Here is a 19,992-nt window from a genome sequence, read left to right as displayed (position 1 = left end):
TCCTTCGATCCCTCATTATATCCCCTTCCACGATGAGGCTTTTTTTATCCTGTGTTTTAGCTGCCCAGTTACATCTTCCCCAACCTATACTTCTCTCTTCCTTCCTCTCACACACCTTTCCTTGCCCGATTTTCTCATTTGCTTTTTTTAGGCTTGTCTGTTGCAGAGAAAGTAGAACTTGTCTAGCACACAGCTAGCCAAAAACCATGAACTAATTTTCCCTAAAATAGACCAACTCTCTTTCTAAATCTCTTAATTAACGACATTCCTAGCCAGCTCCCTTCCTCCCTGGTCAGAAGCATAATGCTTCTGGGCTCCCTGCTGTCCCCTTTTTCCTGCGTCTCCCCCAGCACAAGCTGCTCCTGCTGTAAGCCATCGCCTCTTCAATAGGAGCAGTCTTATTTTTGGTGCGGCAGGAACTTCATCCTGCCCTAGTTCATGCAGCGTACTTTTCCTTCTTTCTTCCTTGCACAATTTGTTGCTGCAGCTTATCACAGGCGCTCTGCTCCCCTTCTGCTACGGCTTCAAAGCACTCCAGAATTTTTGATTTGCCTCTCCTACTGCTCCAAGACTCTGAGTGATACAGAGAACCTCCTACAGCCAGCAAGTAACTGTGATTTTTAGCGATGATGTTTGCTATAACTATTTAAAGAACACTTAAGAAGACACATAATAAGTAGGTTTGAGGGAAGTGGTAGCAATCCACCCACTACGTTCCTTTTAGCTAACCCTTTAATTAAATATTAAAGATATGGTTCTCAGGAAGATTTAAAATAACCCACTGACAGAAAAAAGAGGCAGGTTAAAAAACAGCAGAGAAAGAAATAATCCCCCCCAAAGACTTACCACACCTTCACACTGCTTTTAACATAATTTTACTGTGCTGATGAGGGAAGAGCTTTTCCAAAGGGAAATAACAAACCTTATGCTTTCCAGTGCTAGATCCCTCTCTATGTTCTCAGGGAGTCCCACTAGGGATTGCAAATTATTTGATGCCTAACTAAACATACGAGTTTCCTCTTTGATAAAGGATAGCAAGAAAATATTTATAAACCTGAGTAAATAAATTACTCAAAATGTTATTCCTCACTCAAAAGACACATTCTGCTGCTGGATGCACAGAATTGATACACAGTTTGAGGAGAAAAGTATATACACATTAATTATAGCATCATCTCCAAGTATAAAGCAGGGTGAGATAAATCACAGCAAGATCTGTGCAGATTTGTGGTACGAAGCATTTCCATTTATAAGTGAGATAAGGCACACCAGGTGGGTACCACAAATGGTCAGAGGAGAAAGAGAAGAGGCAGCTAGTGGAGATAAGACGTGTAAGAAACCAGCCATGCCCACAAAACTGAGTGGCTCTGACCCGCGTAACCATTTTGATGACGGGTTTAATTATTTTTCTCCCTATCTAGCTGGCAAAGAGCTACACTGGCAAAGCAGCTATAAACTGAGCAGCGTTTTTGCACAAGTATCTGCTGTGCTGCTTCTTCGCTTGCGTTCGAACTCCTTTGTCCTTCATTACTCTTTTGTTCTTCTCCACTGTGTGTAGTTTTAAATCAAACTCCAAACCCCAAAACTCTCTGTACAGTGTCCACTCTTGCTGTAACACAAAGAGAAACTGGTCAACCATTTCGATTTGGTCTTGTGTTAGCCATAGAAAGGAAAGTGTTTTCAAATGCTTACCTCCCTCCCCCCTCCAAATTAGTCTTACAATCGATACTGTCTTGCTTCCAATTAAAACATTGCCACAACAGATATATCTATAAAGCGCCTAGAATTTCACAGTAGAAAACCTATTACTTTTAATACAAAAGTTGGCCAAAATGATTGAATTCCTGAGGCAACAGAAATGATACTGGTGATTTTATTCAGCATGTGTCCAATACGATTTTCCATTCAGAATCCACATTTTTAATGCTTTTTCTTATACCATTCTAAACATTACCTTCAGCTTTTATGGAGTCCCTTAGAAAGTTTTTTTCAGTTTGTTTACCAGAAAACTTAAATCTTAATGATTAAATAATAGGACATTTATATACAACAGTAGGTTTTCTCAGATACTGGGCTCTAAGTACATACAATGTCTATTGAGTGAAAATAAAAAAGAAAATTCCAGTCATGCAAATCATCTTACAAACCATGTTCCATTTGCCTTGAAAATTTTTACTCTGTTACTGTCATGTCATTTTAAAATTAAGCAGATAAATTTTTAAGGTCGCTTTGTCCATTTCCATTCGTTTGTTTTGCCATTTTGAGGAACTGACAGGCCACATGCTACTGCAGAAGGTACCGGCAGGGTGATAATGGTTCTGCTACCACCGACCACGCCGAGCCCTGGTGTGGATGTGTTTAAAAAACCCACCTAACCTTCAGCTAACTGCACTGGTTTATTTCTGAACAGCACATCACAATATCAGCATAGATAGCACATTGTAACCGGTTGGGTGATTCCACTTAATAATTTTTCAACACTAGGACCTTTCAGCATTTTAATTCTGGTTTCATTTATGAATTAAAGGTCATATATAGAGCACAAATGAGGTCTAAATTTAGTCACAGCAGACCACAGTTCCACATAAAGACAAATCTTCAAGTTATGTTGACCTGCTAGGAGACAAAGATAAACAGCACAGCAAACATGTACCTGCAATGCACTGCTTCCCTATTAAATATTAACTGTTTCATTTACATTTAAATGAACTGAGCAGTAATGGATAGACTTTCCAGTACTGCTGTTTGGTGCTGCTGTCATGGAAAGAAGCTGAAGACAATGTGGGCTGTATGGGGGCAAATGACGCAATCTCAGCATCCGCTCAAGTGACTTCAATGATGACCATTCTCCAGTCTTGAAATATAATCCTACACAGCATTTTTTTTTTCTCTCCCTCTGTAAACACATCTGTTCATAAATAACTTAGATGTCTCCTTGACATTCATGGTATGTAACTGAAGCTGAAGTAGAAAAGGATGGGTGGTGTACAGCACTGAGGAGATGTCACAGTACTTTTGTTCAGCATTTTTGTCAAGTGCAGGTTGCTAACATCAGCCATCAGAGACGGGCGGGGTCACCCACCCATATTTTTCATGGGTCTTCACCAAACTCTTAAATGTTGCTTCAGCTTCCTTTCGACTGAATGACTTTTTTGATTTGCCAGCTTTTCTGCAGATACGGCCCTGCACCAAACAAAAAAGAAAACCTTCATTAAGCACGTGAACACGCAGCTGGAAACCACAGCTTAACTTTTCAACGCCTTAGGCCAAGAGGCATTCACTTACAGGTACCAGAAAGCAGAGTTCCCAAACTGGGGCAGGCAAATACGTTATTAGAGATGATTAAAAATGATATGCAGTTTTTAAAAAAAAAGAAGAAAAAAAGACATCTGCCGGGCTATTTCTTCCCAGCGAGCCCCTGTGCTGGCACGCTGCCCTGCATGCAGCAACCAGCGGCTGCTGCTGCAGCCGTGCCGCATGGCTCGCCTCCCTCTCTGCTGAGCAGGGACCCCTGCAAACAAATGAAGGGACCTCTACCATAAAGCATTTGGGGCGCAGACCCTCACGCCCGCCCTGTACGGTCAGGGGTGCAGCCCTAAGCAGGCAGGGACCGCGAGGAGCACGCACATACGCCACAGAAACGGCGCCTCGGCACGACGGGGAGCCGCTTCCCACCGGCTCCCGGGAACAGGGCGGTTTTGTGAGCGTCCCCGTGGCCCTTTTCAGCCGCTGGAGAGGAAGGGGCTCCCCAGCCACCCCCTGGCCCCCCTGGTCCTCCCAGGCCAGCGGCTGTGGGTGGAGAAGGAGGCGGGCTGCTGCAAAGGGTGCCGAGGTACCAGCTGGGGGCTGGGGAGGCGGAAAGAGGTTTCAAACCAATTTTGATGCCATGCTCATAATATAGTCTGAGGTGTGAGTATCACGGAGTCGATGACCCTGAGAACCATCATAAAAGCGGAGCATTTCTGCATGCTACGTCTCAGGGCTACCCATATCTCACCCCCCACACCCCACTGCCAACGTAGAGCGTCACTAAAAATTACATCCATCCCACGAAACACACTCCATTCTTCTTCTAATCCGACCCATGAGAAACAAATAGCTCTGGCGTTTCTTAAAGGCACGAGCACCTTAAAACCAACTTCCTTCCAACCTACATAAAAAATTCTCATTTGTTTATTACCCCTTCAGGAAAAGTTTGATAATAAATGAACATATATACATTTAAACATACTGCATCTTTATTACTTTGCAATTAAATATTACCTCTCAATGCACAGCAGTATGTAATTTCAAATCCTTGTTTGGCAACAGAGACATTTACTGAGTTATTAATAGCTCACCTTATTTTTCACACCGGTCCATATCAATTACTAACAGAGCCACAAGAAAGAAATAGAGCTGTAGATTTATTCCACTCTACAGCAATAATACCCTTTAAAGTATTTATGCCTATTGGATTTGTCACAAAATAGAAGTTTATTAAAGTAACAAGTCTAATAATTTTAATAACTGTTTGATAGACTGCACTTGAAGCCTTTTTTAGAATAAATGGTATTTGATGAGCAGATACCATATTACAGTGTTACAATTATTAAGAACCAAGTTAGTATGTTATCATTTTTTCCATTCTTTTGCTCAAAATGATGCATCAGGCTGCACCTTTTGCCTCCCATGTTTTACCGTCAATTTGGAACTTAAACCGAAAACTGTCATTCATAATCGCATGCAACAAATAATACTGAGAAAACAATCAGGTATATGGAGGGGGAAAAAAGGGGAAAAAAGAAAACAAAAAACTCTCTGTCCTCGGAGTATCAAAGTTATTTTTACAGACTAAAATGAGTAAGATTAGTCTGCAGTGTGGACAAATGATTTCGTTCTAGAAAGCTGTCACAATATTGCACAGATATGCTTTTGTGTTCAGTGCTGCTCCTATTATAACAAAACTATGGACACATGAGATAGATACAAAAGCTGCTTCCTACTCCTGTTTTAATAAGTCATTTTTCTGTGTGGTTCGACTTCTCTTTCAGAGCCTACCTTAACTAAAGATTGGGAAGAGCCTCTAATTCCCACCTTGATTTATTCACAGCCAATTTATACCCATTTGGTTTTCACAAAAATAGCTATTTTTATCTTTCGATGCTTTTCCTCGCCTTTCTCCCTAGTTGCCATTTACAGACTAGCAATGTATTTCCTCTTTAAATACCCCTTGATAGACTAAACAGCAAGACACCTTCCCCGTCTCCATACTAATCTGGCAATTAATGTTTCCCAAATAAGGATGATCTGAATGGTACTCGATTTAACCCCGCTAATAAATTTTCTTAGAAAATGTTCCTTTTTAGTTGTGACAAGGAATAATTAAATAAAACTGGGTAACGTTTTTAAAATCTCTTGACTAATTATCTTAAATATCCTGCAGGAGTATTTTTGTTGGTACAAAACATGTTTTGTATTTTCTTCCTAATCCGAGCTTTTGTTGGAAGCATACTTAGAGAAACATAGGAAAAGATAAAGCGAAGGGCAACAGAAGATGAAATCAGCACAGGAAATGCTGTCCTCAGAATCTCACTGCTGAAATATTTTTGAAAGTAAATGTAAACTTACTCTACTACTTAATTTCTGGATTAGGTCCATTTGCCATCTCTTGTCTTACACGTATTATTTTTTATTATTTAAGGCTTTGATATCTTTCTGAATTGTGTGCGCAGCACCTAGCACAGTATGATCCATGTCTTCCACAGCTTTATCAAAGTATTAATACAAATCTGTACCTAGAAATAGGATCTTTGCGTTGAGAACAGCTATCACTCATGTTCAGTGTCAGCTACTTACTGCTTTCAAATCAGGAAAATAAGAATTCTTTGGTGTTGCAATAAAGCAGTGAATATCATCGCATCATCTAAAATGTTACTGGAGCCACAGCAGATGCAATGAGCATCGTTCTATGAGATTATTCTCATACTTCTTTGTTATTAATGTAACGGATCATTAAATCCTCTTCTAAAACGCATTCTGGTACCATATGCAGGTTGTACGTAAACTGCATCATCAAAGACCAGCTAATTCTACCCCACTGTAGCCCATGTATTTCTATGTTTATACAGAAACTATGGGTGGCATGGTTAGCACTGTCTCTTATTAACCAATATCCTGCCAGGTGTTTATAATTTGGATAAAATTTAACCTCGTGGACTGAAAGTTTCCCTTTTTGGTGCCTCAAGTAAACCTAAGATAAAAAGAAAGAAGGGTGGAATTTCAGCCAACACAGTTCAGATGCTTTTGAGTCTATACTCGGGTGGTATCTACGGTCTTAATGATTTTTAGCTTTTTGCCATTCCCACAAAACTCTTCCCAAGTTTAACTAAAAAACGGCGTTTTGGACACAATTATAAAAGAAAGTGTCAAACATTTTAACAGGCACTGTTACCAGCTCTGACTACAGTTTCTTTTCAGACTGCTACTTAAGCATGCAGTCATTTCAACTCTGGTCAGGAGACTATGAGCTGCTGCATTCTGTAAATATGATAAATATGGTAAATACAGTATGTAAATACAGCGCTGGCCATAGCTCAATTGTGCACAACTGCATTTTGACCAATCTCTAAACCATGCACGTCTCTACTGCCATGGTAAGGAATACAAATCATTTGCATGACCAATGTTTTGATGTGCCCAGCACCAAATCAAGAAAAGATATCAAACCGGTATCTGAACAAGATCAAAACATTCCACAAAAGATTAAAAACAAAAGAGAAAACACAAGAAAGCCTTTCATGAAGATATTAATGTCGACTTTAGCTCTGAGAAGTCACACCAGGAGCTTATTTAAATACTTGCAATACTTTCAGACACTCACAGAGTGCTTTTCATAAAGGGATAACTGAAAGCCTAATTAAAATAAAGAGTTGGAGAGAACATTTCAGATTTTGCCATCTGCTGTGACTTCATGTACTTACCAAGATATAATTTTAACAAGCTAAAAACATATGAAAGGTGAAAGTAATGCCACAGCATCCAACTGGTTTACACAGCCATGCTGAAATGAAGGGGGACATGTGCTGCACGCAGCCTCCTCACTCCCTTGTGCTCCTACTGCGCCTAGTTTGTGTGGCATGGGGAGCAATTGCATGCCACTCATCGACGCTTTGCCCAAACTAATAAGTTCGAACAAATAGCTGGTAAGGAATCAGTGTATCCAACCCTGATAACTGCTAGGAGAAAGACCTCCTGGAGCACAGTCTGCTGTGCATGTCCTTCTCAGGACCGCGGCCATACCTAGGGACCACTCTCTCCCTCCATATTCAGCAAAAGACCCGAGGTAAATCTCACATGTGATTTGGCACCCATATTTACAGACCACTGTGGGCAAAACTGGGAGCTTTTCTACTTCTCAGTGATGCCACAGTAGTCTCCACGTTCTTCCACAATCATCAACGCATCAGCCTGTCCTCTCCTTGAGAATCAGTGACCCTGAAGCGCATCCTCAAAAATATTCAACTCAACATCTAATAGCCCTTTGAAGTCCTTCAGTATCTTTATCAGCAATGTGCCATCTTTTCTTCCCCATCAACACCATGTCACGAAGCACTTCGAAGACAGAGTTAAGTCCTGTACACAGATACCAAATATGAAGCCTGAAGCTCTTTAGCCCTGTAATCCCACTACAACCATGTATCTGCCCACGTCTGACCTGTGTGTCATGAAAAACAGTCCTGACATTTCTTCTGGTATTTCTAGCATCAGGATGGCCTCAAGGGGATTTTTTTGGCAGCGATAAAGGGATTTCTCTCTCTTGTCAAACCAACGATAGTAGCTTCCAGACCAAAACCCAACGGTTTTGGCATAGCACACAGCATCAGGTGTGCTTCCATTTTGTATCACTTTTGGCACTACCTGGAAGGACAGGACCACATAACGGTGGCCAGCCTTTCACAGGACCATACAATCAACGAAGTGTTGGCTGGAAGGCACCTATGGAGGTCTCTAAGTCCAACTTAGATACTTGGAGCTGAACTGCCAACACAGGTCAGCTGTGGCACTGCATAGCCAGGTCCTGAATCCTTCAAGGTTGTGCTCAGTCCTCTCCTGATGCAAGTCCCTGTGTTACTAGGCCCCAGATTTTCAGAGATTTATTGTATGGAGTCACCAGCCCTTAGAGGACTGAGGTTATTCTGGAAACAGCGCAAGCCCCTGTGCCACATGTCTCCAAGCAAACCCTTCAGACACATCCAGACTTTTTTTCCTGGACTGGTTAACAAAAAGTTGTATTCATTGCAAACAGTACACAGCTAATAGACTCAGAAGCAGGCAACCCTTCACGCTGCTAGCACTGGTCTTAAGGCAAACTCCTCAGCCCTGCATTTCTTTCCTTAATCCTCGATATGCAAATAACTCAAGGTTGGTCTTCCAAGGGCAAATCATACCTGCCTTCCGCACATGGGGCTAAATGTGGCCCATCATTTAAGCCAGCATAAGGGTACATGGGTACAACTTCATTTTCTCTCTTCATCTCTTAAAAGATCTCTATAGCAGGCTCTAGTGACCCACTTCTAGGTAAATGTCAAGAGATGGAAAACAAACAAAGGTTTAGAGAGGTACACAAAAGGCAGTAGGCAGTCACTGCGCCACACACTGCATCTGTGGTGATCCCTCCAAAGACAGGGAGGAGACCCACAAGGATATGCCCATTTTCCAAGTCGGTTGTCCCAGGCTTCTCCATGGATGATGCAAAAACTGTGGATTTTCTAAGAGCTGGAGCACACTATGAGTCTCCAGTACATAATATGTTCCACAAATGTGCCAGCGACTAATGGCTTTGGGCCTCAACTGTTCAAAGCCGCATACTATGCAAACATACTCAAATCTTTTCTGATAAGTAACAGAGGAATACAGTGCTTAAGCCTGAACCGGTCTTATTCTAGAATATTTAAACAAGTTTTCAGAGAAAAATATTTCCACTGGCTTTAGAGAAGCATTCAAAAGTAGAGCAATGCTAAAGTAAGCTACTGTCATGCTCTCAGTGCAATGATTGCAATGTGTCACAACATCACTGTTAGAGTGCAATATACACAGTCTCTCCTCCCAATTACATCGTTTACAATTTTTTTCCTTCATGTACTGATGAGGCACAGTTAATCATGTCTCAAAAACTGCACACAATTTATATTGCACTATATATAATTATTAGCTGTAGCTAAAACAAAGCAGTATAGAAAATGATTCAGACAAATACTGTTAATGTTGCAGCATAAGTGAATTAAAAATGGGATGTTTTCTTGCAAATGTGTAATTTCTGAAGCAGTGTTTCCACGCCTTTTTTGGTCTCCTTTTTAAGAATAATCCATACAAAGAAGTGAAAACTCAGCAAGTTCCGGCTTGAAAGCATCCTATAAATTGCTCCTTCTGGGAGTGTGACTGTTCTTTGTCCAGGAAAAAGAAATCTGAGTTCCAGCTGAGTAATTATTAACGCTTACTCATCTGTGTGCAGCCTGGTGCAAGTAGCTCTTAATCGATACGAACACGTACAGCCTCAATCCCTGTTTGACAGCTATGGAGCACTGCGCTGCTCTTCCTCGCTTTTCCCTAACGTCAGCCCAGAGTCAGCAGCATGATTTCAGTACAGACGAGGGTTAAGAAACCCTCTTCCTGCATTTTACAGGTAGTACAGACTCTGCATTGGCAAAAGAGCAAGACAATTTCGGCAGCCGACCACATTCTTGGAAGGTGCCTCTAGTATCTCCAAGGCCGAAGGTTCCATCTTGCAACATGGTGGGCTTCTGCCAAAGGAGATGGTCCCTGTTCCCTGCCATCAAATGGGCTAGTCTAGATGATAAAGGGACGTTTTCTCTTTCAGTCTTCTGCTGAGCTCCCTGGACTACCTCTCTGTGGAATCAGGTGCCAGCAGAGTTAATGAGGGCAAGTCCAGATGAAGAGGCTGGGAGCATGACAGCCCCTCTTTGCATCAGCCCACAGGTCCTCCACATCAGGAACCTGAAGTTACCCAAGTTAAACACAGCCATGGGTGCAAACCCAACCAAAGCAAAGCAAACCATCCTTTATGATAGGCTGTAAAGACGAAGGAGCTACAGCCCAGACAACAATGTCTATCTCCACATTTCTCGAAGTTTCACCATGCTAAAAAAGAAACAGGAGTAAAAAGCAGACTACCTCTGGGAACATTTAATCGAGTTAAGACCAAATTTGGTAAGATCAGAGTCACAAGCCGATGCGCTTTTTCCCCTGCTATTTATACAAATGTGTCAAACTCTTGACTACGACATGTTTCTACTGATGCACATGGACATTTACTCATAGAGCCCCCACTTCTGAGTGCTTTAAGTGCGTATCCTCAAATGACCTTTGGAAAGAGGATTATCTGTACTTCAAAGGTGGGAAAGAGGAATATAGTGATGTTATATGACTTGCCCATGACTGCACCTGAAGTCAGTGGCAAAACCTGGAAGCTGAACTCGGATCACCTCTCCTCAGCCTATATGCTCTAACTGTGAAATATCCTCCCCCCCAATAATTATAGAACACTTCAACACTAGGTATATTTTAACAGAAATAATCATCTTCTAAAATTTATAGAAAATTTGACATTTCTAGAAATTCATAGAAAATTTGAAAATTTAGTAGCATCAATTTCCTCTGTGATGCTTTAGGTTTTTTTATGGGCACGTATTATGGGAATGAGCTCTACGCTTCTTACTGCAGCTAGGGGTTTGTTACCATTTGTAACACAAACCTAGAAACAGGAGAAATAGTATCTAGTCATTCCACAACTCATAAAGCCTGGCTATGAGAAGCATCTGAGCTCCAGGCCATTTCATAACACAGGCTTACTCTTCCTTCCTCAGGTTTATTTTCACTTGTCTTTGAATGCAGATTTGGGATTGTGACTGACTTGTAACTCTATCAAGGAGTCACTGCAGAAGTTCCAGGGGTTTTGGAGAGCCTGCGCAGAAGAGGATTAAATCAATGAGGATCATCGATTTCAACAGCACGCACAAAATCATGAAGCAGATAAAAAGACGTTTTCCAAGGACAGACTCTGCACGTGCACAAGGCAGGCATGTACCTGCCACACATGGCTGAGGACAGGCACACTTGATGTACCACTCCTCTTTTTGACTTTTAACTGCAATGGGGCAAATCAGACTGGCACCTTGATCCTCTTAGAGAAGAGGAATCACCTGCATGTCTTAAGTGTGGTGCCCACTTACCTGTTTCACGCAGACCAACAGGGACTGCAAATTCATTTTCATCAAAGCACACCTACGCTTCTCCCTAGCTTACGCTCTTTCAATTCCCAGCACAGTGCTGGTTTCATGGCCAGCCAGGTTAGGTTAACAGTACCATGTCCTTCCCACGCAGCTTGTCCTGCAGCTTCCAGGATCTATTCAATTACCGCTGTTTCCAGACAGAGTTAAAGACCAACGCTGTGGAGTGCTCAGCACCCTCTAGAAATGACTCTGTGGAGCACGACTCAGACCAGCCACAAGCCACAAGCTTTTCAAAAACACGATGTTACTCAGCAGAAACCTGGTATTCCATTTACAAGAGAGACAACTGGATCCTGTGCACATTAAATTTAAGACATATTTTGAGCCATTCAGACAGCATAATCACCGCAGCCCCTGAAGTTCTCCCTGTTTAACCGCGGAGTAATTGCACCTGGCAATCCTTCTATCCTCCCATCTCCCTTTGTGCCTAATGTCAGCATTACCTTTTTTGACAGTTACAGGAGAAGATAATTTGTAAACTGGAAACTGCATGTGAAGGATTGAGTATGTCAAGGAAAAGAAGAGATCTTCACTGACTTTCATTAGCCCATCACTCCCTTAGATGGGAAAAGAAACGCAGCTGATATGACGTTACTTAACCAACGTCCCACCTTGTGAAAGCAGATGGCCCATTCAGGGCACATGCTTCAGACCACACCTGGCAATAAGATTCTTGCAATACAAGGACCAGAATGGCAGTGGAGTTACCGATCTTTGACGTGGAAGTCTCTGGTCATGCATGGAAATCCCTGGGCATTGTGTAGATGCTAGGAAACCTGCATATTTTCAAGGCTAGCCTGTACAAGGAGGAGTAAATCTTCCTCACAATAGAAAGTGGGTTGTTTAGGTTACTCCTCCAGGAGGACACAACGTCACCCCTCGGGACTAGGCTTTCTGCATTTGAAAAAATACAATTCTTCAACAAAGTATCTGACAAAACACCCAAATGCTACACAGTTCTCTGTATCCGAACACTTTCACTGAAGAAAATGGGGACTTCTTTCATAATTCAGGGAAGAAGAATCTTGCTCTTTTGAGCAAATTCAATTTTCTTACGATCCAATGCGGCAATTCTTTTAAATTCTTGTTTAGGAGATCAGCCAAGTATTGCCACAAAGAAGCAGTTCTACCTGCCATAAAAGCATGTTTTAAAATAAGCAGTTTGTTTCAGTTTAGTGATTTACGTTATTTGATGACTATTTTAACACTAAGGATGATAGCTGAAAGTATTTTAAAATTTTCCTTTTTATGCTTTGAAGGGGTAAAATGGAGATTATGTTCCCCCCGCTTTTTAAAAGAATTAAAAACAGCCTCCTACTTCAATGAGTTGGAATCCCTGTGTCTTCATTCCTCTCAGTAGAATATATTTGCATAATAATAGCGGATAGTCAGAACAGCAATATATCAGAGTACACATGAACACTGCTTTTTGCAGCCCATTCATCAGTCCCAGCATCTCAACATAGCAAATATACATGCTCCCACTTAAACTTCAGCTTGAAAATCCTAGGTTTCTCAATTGCAATAAAAGAGAAATCTTAGAAGGCCAATACATCTGATGTTCTTCTGCAGCTAAACAATATTCTTTGTTACCTCTTTGGCCCAGCATTTATACCTTTTCATGGCGAACAAGCCCCATAATACATTCTTTGTCTCCCCTGTAATCTTCGTATATAAGTCAATGTGTTTTTCAACCGTGGACCTAAAGCAACATTTCTTCCCTTGATGATAACTGGCATCATTTGCTCAGGCAACTAATCGAAAGCAAAAAGCAAACCGGTTTTATTTTTTAAGGCCCTAATACGATACAATGGCTCCAAATAATTCAGAGACCACTGTGTTCTCTATACACTTCTGCAGCCTTTGAGATTAGCTGATTTATTCATGGCTACAGTCCTCAAACCCAGCATCTGGAGTATGAAAACCCATGGATTTGCAATTAATTTCTGCTATACATACTTGAAAGATCTGGAGTCTGCTGACCTCCTGGACACCATGCAAGTCCCATCTGCTATCTGCTCACTCATACTTTTGTTTGAAAGGACGAAGAGGGGACAATTTAGACTATGATTAACTGCTACCTTCTGTATCTGTTTTTCATAAAATAATCCCAGTTTCTCTTGTTTCAATCTGGTAGAAGTCAGCTGGGATACTTGCATTTTTCAAATGGAAAGATAAATCAGTCCCATGGTCATAGAAGGCACATACCTCTTGAAGCAAACTAACGGGATTCCACTGAGGTATTTCTAATATTAGAATATGTGGTATGAAAGTACTATATACCAACACATTTTATTTGAATTTAGGAAATTTTCCTATAGAAAATGAAATCTTAGTTATAAATTATATTTTTTTTATTTAAATTGTTATACAGAAGACCACCACAGCAAAAGCACTCCTAACTAGGGGTTCCCTGTTCCTATTTTAGTATGTCCTGACAAAATTTTTATGCTTCTTCTATTCACTGGAAGAATAAGGGGGCATTTTCCTCAAAACAAAGAACTTTTTCCATGACATAATCTGCAGAGTCACGTTACCTGAGAGCTGCCTTTGGCTGGCAGTCCTGTCCCCAGCCTCCACAGAGAGAACAGGGACTCATAAAAAGGAGGACGAGGCTGCTACTGGTCAACACTACTGCAAGCTTAAGCCCAAAGTTCTCATGGCATCAGGTGCAGCTGTGTTGTTCTCAAGAAAATAAAACATTCCTGATGCATTATTTGGACATTGGCATACATAGCTTTGTCGTCTTTTAAACTTCCACCAAATCAACGTCAAATCACTCGTCTCCAGTGAGAAACAACATGTCTATTAGAGGACACAAAATCCTCTCCCACTTTTGGACAAAGTCTGCTCCTTTTCACTTGGGACCATGTCACCCGCCATGTTTTCAAACGAGAGCAACGACTCCTCCCTGAAACACGGGCGCTGGCCTCAGCTGCGTGCGTTACTCACGGAGAGCCACGATGAACCTCCCGCCGTTTCATCACTCTCCTAGGACCGGCACTGTTCCCCCTTCCTTCCTTCGGTTGTCAATACTATTGTGACAATGGCCCTGTTATCAGGAAGCAGTGAGCAACACACTCATTTTTAAATCTCTCCAATTATCAATAAACCACTTTAAAGGGTGCTGCTAAGAAGGAATAATGCTCAACGGGCCACTTCCACAGCCTGGATAGACAGACAGACATGGGAAGCTCTGCCTGGACAGGCATGTTGAACAGTTGCCTCCAGGACAACAAACAACTGGTATTTAAATTATTTTGTTAGCATCACCCCACCTCCTTGGCTGACACCCCAGCTGCGCGGCAGCTCATGGCTACCATTTCACGGGTTCGGCAGGGGCAAGCTTTCACCCATGCCGACGGGAGCCAGCGAGCAGCTGACTGCAGGAAGCAAGTACAAAGTCATCCCCTTAAAACCAAAGCTGCAGTTGAGTTAAGGACAACACCGAGTTTTTAAAAATAAGATTCTGGATCCCAGACAGATAAACAGTCTTAGGCCTTTGATGTACTGAGAATTCCCCTCAAGATACTGACTAGAGCTGTGTGAATAATTGATTTTCTCAGCTGAATAGCTGAAGCAACCAACCAACCAAACCCTAACTTGTTTGTTAATTAGCATTTTTTTTCCCTTGAACACTGGGGGGGGGGGGGGGGAAGTGTAGTTTGGGACTGTTGAATTGTTTCATTCAAACAGAAACTGTCTCTCTTCCATTTTAAACATTTTTTTTCCAGACAAAAAAATAGCTAAAAATGCACTACTAGATTTGTGATAGGAAGCAAGGGTATGCATCCCACAAGGTAGGACATCTCTCAAGCAAGGTCACCTGAGGCGTATGGTTACTGTTTGGTGAAATCTGGAAGAACAGCCACGCTGCTTTAAAATCCAGCCCCTCGGAGACGTGCTCAGGTTTGGGAACCTGAAGCCAGGTTTCCCCACATACAAGGGCGATGCTGAAAAGCAACAGAAAAGCGCTACCTCTTAATTTCTGTGTTGCACGCTTACGTCTCCTTACGGACATAACTCCTGAGTGAAATGCTTCGCCTGTGAGATGTCAGAACGACTTCTCTCAATTTTTATTTTACTCTGCTAAAAGGTCTGTGACATCCATTAAAAAAATGCGAATTTGTCAAGAATCCTGACTGCTTGAAGATGTATGTTCAGTGTCAGTTTCATCTGCTTTTTGATCACTTTGTCAAAAAAAAGAAGGCTATATATGTTCACAGGCTACTATTAGCTCTGACAAAACAAGACGTGCTGCGTTTCTCTCCGAAGAACCGGCGGCGAACAGCAGCGTGACAGCCAGCTCGGCAAAACGGGACTGATGAGAAACGTTGAATGAAATGAGCCACCTCGGTTTTATCACGCGAATTGCCAAAAGGAGGAACGTACGCTGGCGGGAAGTTCAGTCCTGCCTACTCACACCGACGCCCGCGCCGGCGAGGCGCGCTTCGGGATGCGTCACCGGCTCGAGTATTCACAGTGATTTCACGCTAAATCATGGCGCTGTGAACCGGTGACATTTCTCTGGAAGGCCCCGTTGGCCCACCGGCGCCGGCAGCGCCCCATCTCCCGCTCGGCCTCATGGCTGCCGCCATTTGCTTGTGCGGGGTCGTTTTGAGGTGGTGGAGAATGGACCTCGCCCTTCCAGCCTTTCTGATTAATAGCAAGCGTGCTGAATATTTCACGCTATTGCAGGGTGCAGGCTGCCACCAGAAATTACACGATTAACCCGGTGTAAGCCACCGCTGTTTTCTCAGGACAGCACCTTGCAGGCACCGAGAGTACCCACAGCACGGCACGAGTTACCCAAAACCGGCCCCGCAGCTCTGGGAAATGCAGTGCCTCAGCTCTTCACTGTTTTGGTGGCTTTATTTTAATTTAAAAAAAAATACGGTCAAAAGTAGATTACCTGTAAAATGAAAAATGAAACGGGGCGAGGGGAGCGCCTGTCGTATTTTGAGCCCTATTATGCAATGGAGTCGAGATTACATAAGGAGGGGAGTGCAATTACAGAAACGTGGCTCCCATGACGCGGAGCCCGGCTGTGATGACAGGCTGGCAACCCATCACGCACTGCACCTCTGTAACCCAGAAATTAAATTTATTGTCAGCATTACCTATTAACATTTCCACTTTGAAGGCACATTCAGGGACTTCGAAACGTGCATGTTACACCTATTTAACTACTAAGTTGCTGGCAGCAATTTATTTCAGCCTTTTGTTTTGTCCCACATGCATTCTCTTTTTTTATAATTAACTTTGTAAACTTCTGGAAGAATGCTATTGAAACTCTTGCACTTTAAATGTGTTTATTAATGATGCACACATAAACATCCTCTGTAATCAGAAATTACTACTACTTTCTGGAAATCTCTTAAGTGGTTTAGGGAGGAAAATTATCAGATTATATAGCTTAATATTTATTACTAATAAACCAATTTAGTACTCATCTTCACTGAGTCATTTTATGATCCCAGTAAACCTTCATTTAACCAGTTTGCGTTCAACATTCAATACTGCAGAAAGATGCTGAATTGTTAAAAAACGGAGTGAATTTAGCATTGTCCTTCTAAACCCTTGTTTAAAATAATGAGAAATATGATCGCTATAAAAAGAGATGGGTTAACAAATAGTGAGATGCGGCAAGAGTAGCAACACAACTTCAACATACCCCAGGCTCAATGTAAATTAAGGCTCTTTTTTTTCTGGTAGGTGTTTTTTATATCCCAAGGTGACCTAGGAAACTTGACCTCTTCAAACGAAGTGCAGAGAAAAATACTATCTGGTTAAAAACCAGGAGCAGTAGGCCCAAATCAAACAGGGGAAAAGGAGGAAAAGCCTCTTACAAAAGAGTCTGTTAAATAATCAAAATGAATTTTCTGTCTTAAGAGAAACCAAGCCTTTACTTCTGCTCATACAAGCAGTTCCACAGAGGCAAACAGGACTAACCTCATTTTTAAGCAAATGAAAAATATGTTATTATTTACTCTTTCTCCCTCTCCTTGCCAAGATATGAATTTAAGAAGTTACTTAGCATCATTTACTGACAGACGCGGAGCTGTGCATGTCCCCTGGTTTCAAGGGCATTCGCGAAGTGACCAGGAGCATCACCCCGGCACAGCCATGTGCGTATTGCCCACTACAGTGACCATAAAGAAGGACTGGCTACGAGTTTCACCGGCAATATTTACCCACTTATTAAAAACGTCTTATGAAATACTTCTCTTCTAAGCATATTCTGCAGGAGAGAAAGAAAAAAAAGAAAACCCAAACATAAACCGCATTGATTCTGCTCAGAGGAGACCCTCTGCCGGGGGAACCGGGGACCTCCTCCGGCGAGGAGAGCTGGCAGGCACCATCCAGCCGCTGGAACCGCAGTACGTCCCCGAAATTACTCGCTCCTTTCAGGCAGGGAGATTTTAAACCGGCACGACTTCGCCAGCGGCTCCGGCAGCGGCTCCAGGCGCGACCCCGTGCCACACCTCCGCCCGGTGCCCGCAGCCGGGGGCAGGGCCGGCCTCCCCTCCCCGCGGGGCGCCGCGCCGGGCAGCACCAGACAAAGACCCGGGGGCAGCGGCGCCGGCGTCGCGCCCCAGGCCAGCGGCTGCGCTTCGCGCCCGAGAGCAGCGAGGATGGCCGACGAGCGGGCGAAGGGCGGCAGGCGAAGGACCCGAATCCCAAACCCCACCGGAGCCTGAGGAGCCCCTTTTGCTTTGGGGGCGGGGAGGTGCCCCTCGGGGGCAACGGGCACGACATCCTGGTGCCACACGCAGCAGAGCCAAGTAGAGGGACAAAAGACACGCGGGAGGACGCGCTGGATGCACCTGCTCCTTGCCCCTCCACGCTGCCCTGTGCCTCCCCCGCACCTGCCTGAGAAGGGACCCCAGAGCACAACACGCCTGTCCGTCTGTCCTGCCCACCGGCGGGGCCAGGTCTTCGGGGGAGACCTGTCACCCAGGCCTGGCCAAGGCCGGCCGCAGGCGGGGCTCGCCCCGCTGCCCCGTGGGGTTCCCATCCAAACACGCACACAGACACGCACCCCGGAGCGAGAGCCCGCGGACCCCCTACCTGCCCCTTGACCAAGCTGGCGGCAAACTGCCTCATGACGGCCTCCACGGTGTAGGCGCTGGACCAGCCGCGGGGGGTGAGCAGCTCCATGCAGATGGCTCCGCCGTCGAGGACGTAGCCGTTCTCCAGGCGGGGGCTGAGCACCCTCATGAAGGGCGGCGAGAAGGGGAAGTTGTCGGGAAAGGTGAGGTTGAGCAGGATGTACTCCGTGTTGGTCTCCTTCATGTCCTGCCACAGCACCGAGTCCTTGTCCACCTGGTGCAGCTTGACGTTCCAGTCGAAGAGGCTCTCGTCCACCAGCTCCACCGAGATGAAGCGGTCGCTGAGCCGCGCGATGTCCTGCAGCTCCTTCATCAGCCGCCGGGTCCGCACCTGCGTGCAGTGCTGCTGCCGGCCCGCGGGCGCCAGCGGCCCCGACCCCGACGGCAGCGGCACCAGCGGCGCCGGCCCCGACCCGCAGCCGGAGCCGGAGCCGGGGCCGGGGCCGGGGCCGGGGCCGGAGCCGGGGCCGGGCCGCTGCGCCGCTTCCTTACCGGCGCCGGACTCCCTGGCCGTCTCCCGCGGCTTCTCCCTGCCGCCGCCCGAGCGCGGCTGCGGGGGCTGCTTGGCCAGCTCCGGCGCCTTCTTGTTCTTGTGGCCCCCGGGGCTGCTCTCGCTGCTGCTGCTGCTGCTGCAGCCGCCGCCGCCGCCGCCACCACCCCCGGGGGGGCCCTGCGGCTGCGGCTTGTTGCTGCTGTTCTTCTGGTTGCCCCGGCCCCGGAGCGAGGAGCCCTGCTGGCTGCTGCTGCTGCGGTGGTGGTGGTGGTGCTTGGGGTCCTCCGTGTCCCGGTTGTGCAGCCGGATCAGCCCGATTTTCCGCAGCAGAGTGGCCATGTTGTGCGCGGCTCCGCTCTCCCTCTCGCCTTTACGGGTTGGTGGGGGGGGTTATTATTATTGATTTAAAGCCCCGGTCGGCGGATTTGCTGCTGGCGGGCCGGGGGGAGGGCGCGGGGCGGGCGGCGAGGCCCCTCTCCCGGCGGCCCGGGCGCAGGCGGCGGGCAGAGAAAGGCGGCGGCGCTGCCGCGGGGAGGGCGTGCGGCCGCCGGCCGCCGCTCAAACGCCTCCCCTCGCTAGGGCTGCTGCGGGCAGCATTGCAGCAGCGGGGCTGCTCCCGGGGACATCACGGCCCCGCCGCCGGGGCCATGATCCCGTGAAAAGGCGGAAAAAAAAAAACCAAAACGGAGGGGGGGAGGAAGGAGAAAAAACCCAAACCAGCCGCAAGGGAGAGCCCCCCTTCCCCCAGGCGGAGCGGGCGAAATCGCCTGCGCTGCAGATGGCTTCCCCCGGCACCTTCGGCTCGCACCGGCCGAGCCAATCGCCGGCGGCTCCCCGGCGGGCCGGTCCCCGCGCCGCGCCGGGCGCCTCCCCCCGGGGAGGGGGGGAGAGGCCGGCAGCGGCAGCCCCTGCCCCCGCGCCCTCCCGCAGCGGCGGGGGCGCCCCGGCCCCTTTGTTCGGCCCCGGCTGGCGGGGAGAGGGGGGCCGCTCGGGGCAGCGCTGCCGCAGACCCCGCCGCCCGCCCCGCGCCGCTCCGCGCTGCCTACGCGCCGGGCGGCACCGCCGCTGCGGGCCTCGGCGGGGCGGGACGGCGGCC

General features: G+C 45.8%; 1 protein-coding gene across 1 annotated transcript; it reads right to left on the bottom strand.

The window, feature by feature from the left end:
* Window positions 1-1,857: 1,857 nt before the first annotated feature.
* On the bottom strand, window positions 1,858-19,817 carry UBE2QL1 (ubiquitin conjugating enzyme E2 QL1). Its single transcript, XM_009472061.2, has 2 exons — window positions 18,363-19,817; window positions 1,858-3,183 (listed from the first exon to the last, which is right to left on the bottom strand). The coding sequence occupies exons 1-2, from the start codon at window positions 19,233-19,235 to the stop codon at window positions 3,052-3,054; spliced, it is 1,005 nt and encodes a 334-aa protein (XP_009470336.2). The 5' UTR covers window positions 19,236-19,817; the 3' UTR covers window positions 1,858-3,051.
* Window positions 19,818-19,992: the final 175 nt, after the last annotated feature.

This window comes from Nipponia nippon, unplaced genomic scaffold (assembly GCF_047370975.1).
Source record: "Nipponia nippon isolate SJK-2023a ecotype South Korea unplaced genomic scaffold, ASM4737097v1 scaffold_1, whole genome shotgun sequence".
Taxonomy (NCBI): Eukaryota; Metazoa; Chordata; class Aves; order Pelecaniformes; family Threskiornithidae; genus Nipponia; species Nipponia nippon.
This window is presented reverse-complemented; position numbering and strand designations above follow the sequence as displayed.